The sequence below is a fragment of the Mus pahari genome, chromosome 10 (genome assembly GCF_900095145.1).
Source record: "Mus pahari chromosome 10, PAHARI_EIJ_v1.1, whole genome shotgun sequence".
Taxonomy (NCBI): Eukaryota; Metazoa; Chordata; class Mammalia; order Rodentia; family Muridae; genus Mus; species Mus pahari.
In genome coordinates, this window is record NC_034599.1 from 107,032,559 (window position 1) to 107,039,509 (window position 6,951).

The 6,951-nt window shown below is 39.8% G+C and overlaps 1 protein-coding gene and 1 pseudogene across 25 annotated transcripts in view; one reads left to right on the forward strand and one right to left on the reverse strand.

Annotated features, from left to right (window-relative positions):
* Nucleotides 1–6,951, forward strand: part of Clasp2 (cytoplasmic linker associated protein 2) — a 187,584-nt gene that overhangs the window by 35,148 nt on the left and 145,485 nt on the right. For all 25 annotated transcript variants that reach the window (XM_029543096.1, XM_029543102.1, XM_029543097.1 and 22 more), the window contains one exon: nucleotides 791–888. In XM_029543096.1, the coding sequence (XP_029398956.1) occupies nucleotides 791–888 (98 nt within the window). The remainder of the gene's footprint in view (nucleotides 1–790; nucleotides 889–6,951) is intronic.
* Nucleotides 2,627–2,740, reverse strand: LOC115064938 (annotated as a pseudogene).

The following is a 6,951-nucleotide window of genomic DNA, read 5'->3' on the forward strand; positions in this document are numbered from 1 at the left end:
GCCTGCCTCTGCCTCCCGAGTGCTGGGATTAAAGGTGTGCGTCACCACGCCCGGCTCGGCAGCTACCCTTCTTCATCAGTTTGACTACTCCATGGGCCTGGTGGATGCAAGTCAGATTGGTCCCCTTTAGTATTTAGTATAATGCCCACCTCAAGTTATACACGCCGCAAAGCATGTCAGTTTCCCTCTTCTTCTAAGGTTGAATGATTTTTCATTTACATACAGGTATCACATTTTGTGTACATAGTCATATAAAAATAGGCATTATTTTGGGGGGGGTTCCTACCTTTTGGGTATTCTGAATAATTTTAGAAATACTGATGTAAAAGTGTTTTTTTGTTTGTTTTTGTTTTGTTTTGTCTTTTAGTTCAATTCACATCCTTGGAAGACAGTTTTGTTTCAAGAAAATTAATTAACTGTACTTTAGGTTAATACAATTACACTTTTTGAAATCCCAATTGGTAGCTTTTATTCACAGATTTCTGTTAACCATCTCCTGACTTTTTTGTTGTTGTTTGATGTAGTGGGGATTGACCCAAAGGTATCACACATGTGGGGTTACGTCACTACGGTCTTGGCCCTCTTTAAATGAGTTTTCTAGGGCTTTTTTTGATAGACCTTGGTTTTGGTTTTCCATTTCCAATTAAATAACCAATTAATTATATAATTTACTCAGGGACTGAAAAGACATTAAAACCAGCTTAGAGTGTCAGGTTGGGCCTACTAGTTTATTGTTACCTTAAAAGGAGGTACGTGTCACATCTGACAAATGCCTTGAATTCTTTGACAGGTGAGAAATGCAGCACTATCAGCTGTCGTGGAGATTTATAGACACGTAGGAGAGAAGCTGAGGATTGATTTGTGTAAAAGAGACATTCCCCCTGCTAGGTAAGTCTTAAATATATTTTTTGCTACAGTTGTATTTGTATTACTTTACTAATTAACGTTATTATAGCCAGCCAGGTATGATGGTGGTGTACACTTTTAATCCCAGTGGTGCACACTTTTAATCCCAGCATGTGGAAGGCAGAGGCAGGCAGATCTTTGTGGTCTGTGTAGCTAGGCCTGCATAGAGAGTTCCAGTGAGCCAGGGGTCCGTAACAGTTTTGGTGTCCTGAGTTTCCTGGAACCAGTTTGTAGACATAGAACTGTACTGTGCTCATGTAGCTTCAGGTTTCCTTCAACTCTGCTGACAAAGTGCTTAGTATTTTCAGGGTAGGTAGGGTGCGTGTGAATTAGAGCTTTCTCTGTAGGTAAGTGACCATCCCACATGTAATGCTGTGACCATCCCACATGTAATGATGTAACCATCCCACCTATGATGTAGTAACCATTCTACCTGAGATGTAGTGACTCTTACCTAAGATTCAGTGACCGTGGAGATTCTATAGTTTTTGAATCTGTAGGACTAGCCCCTTTATGCTCTCCAACAGCTCATCAGTAGGGTAGCTTTTGTGGTGGGCCAAATTCATAGCCCTGGATCTGGGCCTGAGAGGTATCTGAGCTAGTCAGTTCACACCCCCAGGACAGGCTTACCACAAGCCCCCCAAACAGGGCCAGTTCTCCCACTCTCCTGAGTCTGTGGCCAGCTCTCCTGCCTGCCATAGATGGTGAGGGATGAGGGAGGTGGGCAGGCCATCTCTCTTTAATCGACACCACCACTCAGCAGACAAGAGGCAGGGCCAGCTCTCCAATACTTACACCCTGGGGCCCGCTCACTTGCAACCACCACAATCTAGGGTCAGCTCTACTGTACTGCCCAGCTACGGGGCAGGGCCAACTCTTCCTCTCTGATGACCTTGGAGCCAGCTCTTCTTCCTGCCTCAGGTGGCAAGGGTTTGTATGTGGCAACACACAAGTGCCCACCCTAGTGTTCATATTTTTGAGGCCAACCCACTTGTGACTCATACCATGTGTAGGTCCCACTCTCAGTACTGTAGCTGGCAAGGGGGTGGGGTCAGCTTTCTGCTCCCATGCCTCAGGGGCTACCTCTCCTGTGTTGCCCAAGTAAGGAATGGGGCCAGTTCTGCACAGCTCTCAGACATTAATATGTCCCCAGGTGGCAGCCCAGAACAGGAACTGCTGCGTGGCCTTTGGTGGTAACAGACTCTTACTACTGCAGATTCAGAAGTTGCCCCCAGTAGTAGCATAGGCCAGGACCCCAGTATGGTCCCAGTTGGCATCACTGGCTACTCACATCAGGCTGTTCCTTACTACCTTTGAGTCTCCAGTTTTGACTCTCTTCATTGTATCCAGAGCTTCTGTTTCTCTTTCTTTACCACTTGTTCCTCTTAGTGGCACCAGGGTCTCTGAGTGTCTGGGCTCATCTCAGGAGTGGTCTCAGGAGTGCTACGCCCTGTTTGTGCATTATGGTGCCATGCAGAGGTCTTCCCCCCCAACTCCAGGCCAGTGGTTATTTTGGCCCAGTCAGCCCAGTTGTCCCTTGTGAGGGCTCATTCCCGTCTGGGTTCTTGGTCCTAGGCAGGATTTTTCTACTTTCCAGCTTGCTCCTTATACTGGGAACCAGTCTGGGCCTGCCTGGTATCAGACTGATATAGTCTCAGGCCAGCTCCCTGACCAGCCCTATAGCACAGGACTGGTTGTCATTGTCTTAGTTTCTCTTTTAAAAATTAATCTAGTTATTCAGGTGTTCATAGGTCTGAACACTGAGTGTAGACCTAGCCTCTCTCCTTTCTGCCACCTATTGATGTATACGTGATACCTATAGTCTAAGGGCAGACCGCTAAGCTTTCTACCTCTAAAAAATATTCCTGATGAAACTTTTGTTTTGTTTTGTTTTGTTTTTTTTTGAGACAGGGTTTCTCTGTATAGCCCTGGCTGTCCTGGAACCCACTTTGTAGACCAGACTGGCCTCGAACTCAGAAATCTGCCTGCCTCTGCCTCCCGAGTGCTGGGATTACCTGATGAAATTTTTAAGTGTGTAGAGTTAAAACTAAAACTCAGTTGGGCATTTTAAGTGTAAAAGTGAGCTGGGCAAGGTGACTTTTTGTTGTTGTTGCAAATTATCTTAATGGCTCCTAACATTTTCCCTAGAGCTCATATTGTAGCTGTTCATTTACTGCTCCTATTGTTTGTGGCTGTCAACTGTCTCAGCTTTCACCAGTGGTTTGTATTGTAGTCTGATTACTGACTCTTAGTCTCTCCTGGTAAAATATTGTGCCTTCATTGTGGGTGTAATATATATTTTTCTGATTTCCGATAAAGAGGTGTGCTCTTTCATATTTTTTTGCCATTTGGCTCTTTTAAAAATGTTTATTTTTGGGTGGAGCAGGGGCTAGTTTTTGATACAAGGATTTCTTATATATGGACCAGGTTGACTTTGGACTGTTTCTGTATAATATATACATTATATATTATATTAGATATAATATATAAACATAATATACAAACAGATATAAACATATGTACACAAAATGCTCCCTAGTCTCCTGAGTGCTAGGCTGACAGATGTGTGCTACCATAACAGTAGAATATAGTCTTCACAGAAGTGTTCTTTTCAAGTCTCCTGTCCATTCATTAGTCTGGATTATTTGTTTTCTTTAATTAATTTTTAATTTTTATTTATGTGTGTCTATGTGAATATATGCCATGTGTTATGCCTGAATCATGGATCTGTAGTTACAGACAGTTGTAAGTTATCCTAACCAAGTAGGTGCTGAGAACTGAAGCCAAGTAGGTAGTCTGGAAGAGCAGTAAGCACTCCTAACTGCTACGGAGCTGTCTGGCCATCCCCTAATGTGTCTTTAGAAATTGGACTTGGGGGAAGGCTTTCTGTATTGTAGATACAAGCTTCCTTACCTATATAAGGTTCTGTATTAGTCAGGGTTCTCTAGAGTCACAGAACTTGCAGATAGTCTCTATATAGTAAAGGAATTTATTGTTGACTCAATTCCCAACAATGGTTCAGTAGTAGCTGTGAATGGAAGTCCAAGGATCTAGCTTAGTCCCACACGGCAAGCAGGCGAAAGAGCGAGAACCAGACTCCCTTCTTCCAGTGTCTTTATATGGCCTCCACCAGGTGTAGCCCAGATTAAAGGTGCGTGCCACCACACCTTTAATCCCAGATGACCTTGAACTCGGAGATCTCCCTGGAATCCATAGCCACTGTGTCTCAAGATCTCCATACCAAGATCCAAATCAGAAACTCCAGATTAGGGTCACTGGTGAGCCTTCCAATTGTAGTTTGTTCCAAATATAGTCAAGTTGACAACCAGGAATAGCCACTACAGGTCCCATGTATCTCATACTCTGTGACTGGAACTTTTCTTTCCCTAAAAGTGGGCTTTTTTGTCTGTTTTTTATGTACATAGCTTTTTTGTTAATTTAAAAAATGATGCAAAGCATTGTTTGCATGGAGAGATCAGGACAGTTTATAGGACTCAGTTTTCTCTCCTTCATGTATGATTTCTAGGAGAAGAACTGAGGTGACCTGGCTGGGTAGCCTTTTACCCGATGAACCATCTGATTGGGTCCTTTTTGTTGGTTAACTTTTTTTTTCATATCTGTGTCTTTACCCTTCCTTTGTAATCATTTCTGTTCCTCACTGCCCTCCACATGCTTCTGTCCTGCCTTGTGCTTCCAGTCCTTTCCCTACATAGTTCCTCCCCTCTGCTTTCCTGTTTATAATCTGTTGCTCACTTTCATAGCCTTAAGATCCTGTATAATGGTCCTCGTCTAGTTTCATGACTTCCACATGCATTTACAATACAAACATATATATTCCCAGATCTATAAATGTAGGCATATTGTAAAATTTTAAATCTAGGATCTGCATATGAGAGAAAATAGAGTATTTGTCTTTCTGCATCTAGTTTATTTTACTGAATGTATTGGCTTTCAGTTCCAAACCATGTTCATGGAAATGTCACAGTTTTCTCTTTATACCTTTATAAACTAGGGGTGTGTGTGTGTGTGTGTGTGTGTGTGTGTGTATATATATATATATATATATATATATATATATATATATATATACACAGAACAGACTTTATAAACAAGTTTATAAAGGTATAAAAATATATTTATATTATATAAAAATATATTTATATTATGTAAATATACTATCCAAATATATTTATATATATTTATATATAAAGATATTTTTTACCAAAGTTCTATCCATTCATCTGCTTCTAAGGGATTCCATTTCTTATTTATTATAAATAATTCAGCAATAAATATGTATGTACAGGAGTGGGATAACTTAGTCTACTCAATAATTGTATAGCCAGTTAACATCATAGTTATATTTGCATGACATTTTTCATTTCAGTGTAATTCTTGGACATTATCTCTCTCTAGAGCTATCTCTCTAGTTCCAAACTTGTTTTATTAATAGTATTTTGGATTCTTAAGATACTGGAAACATGCTTGGTAGTCCCAGCACTTGGGAGGCAGAGGCAGACAGATTTCTGAGTTTGAGGCCAGCCTGGTCTACAGAGTGAGTTCCAGGATAGCCAGGGCTACACAGAGAAACCCTGTCTCAAAAAACCAAAAAAAAAAAAAAAAAAAAAGATATTGGAAACAAACCAAAAAAAATCAAACTTCAATAGGCTAAAATATGACTTATTTTTATTTATTTACCCTCCTTTTTCTCTTTCCCTATGCCACCTTTCCTTTTTCTTTCTTTTTTAATATTTAATGTCAAGAACTGGCTTTATGCTAACGACTCATTTAATACCCTTTTGTCCTGGTGGCTTCATTCTAACTTTAATTTTCCTGCTGTTCTCTATAGTTTCCAAATTTCATGTTAGATGGAGCTAAGTCTAAAGTTACATTTTGTTTATACTTAACTGAAGAACAATTAAATCATAGTTTTAAAATAATTTAAAGAGATGTTCTCCTTGAGATGTTCTAAGAAGATGTGTGCTGACAGTGAAGTAGCTCAGCCCTACACAGTGCTGTGTATGGCTCACTGAAACATAGCTGAGAGTCCAGAATAAACTCTTATTTTTATGGGTTATTGATATATATCAGCTGTGCTAGGGTAAGGGGTGCTTACTGTATATTTCAAATGTCCATATGTAGAGTTTCATCCCCCTCACAGCAAACTCAAAATGTAATTTAAAAGAAAAGAAAAAAAAAAGAATCAGAGGAGCTAAAGTGGTAAAATACTTAGAAATCACTAGAGAGGTTTTATACAATTGAATCCAAATCATACACTGCAAAAGAAAAATGTTAATAATTTGATCTATCAGTGATAAACAAATTTATCAATGTTGCAGCATACAGAGTCAGCTTACACAAATGAGTAGCTTTTTTGTATACCTTAATAATAATTTTTTACACCAATAACAAACACAGAGAAAAAGATCTTGGACACACTCTAAGACACAGTAGTCTCAAAAATAAAATATCTTGAAAATAAGCATAAACAAGGGAGTGAACTACCTCTATCATGAAAACTTTAAACCTCTGAAGAAAGACATAAGAAAAGACAGTAGAAGATGGAAAGACATCCCATGCTCATGGATTGGTAGAATTAATACGTGAAAAGGGCTATTTACCAAAAGCTATTTACAGAGTCAATGCAACTCCTAAAATACCCATATCAATTTTTACAAAAATAGAAAAAGATATCCTAAAATTCATATGGAACCACAAAAGACCCTGGTTATCCAAAACAATCCTGAGAAAACAAACAAACAAACAAGAAACAATAAGTACTGCTGGAGAGCTTACCATTCCAGATCTAAACATGTATTAGACAGCCATAGTAACACAAATAATACAGTACTGGCACTAAACCAGACAGGTGTGCTGTGGGACAGAATCAGAGAGCCGCACAGGAGTGCCTGCAGCTTCAGCCACTTAACACTTGATAAGAATGCCCAGCAGGTTTTCAACAAATGGTGCTGGCACAACTGGCGGCTATCATGTAGAAGAATGAGAATTGATCCATTCTTATCTCCTTGTACAAAGCTCAAGTCT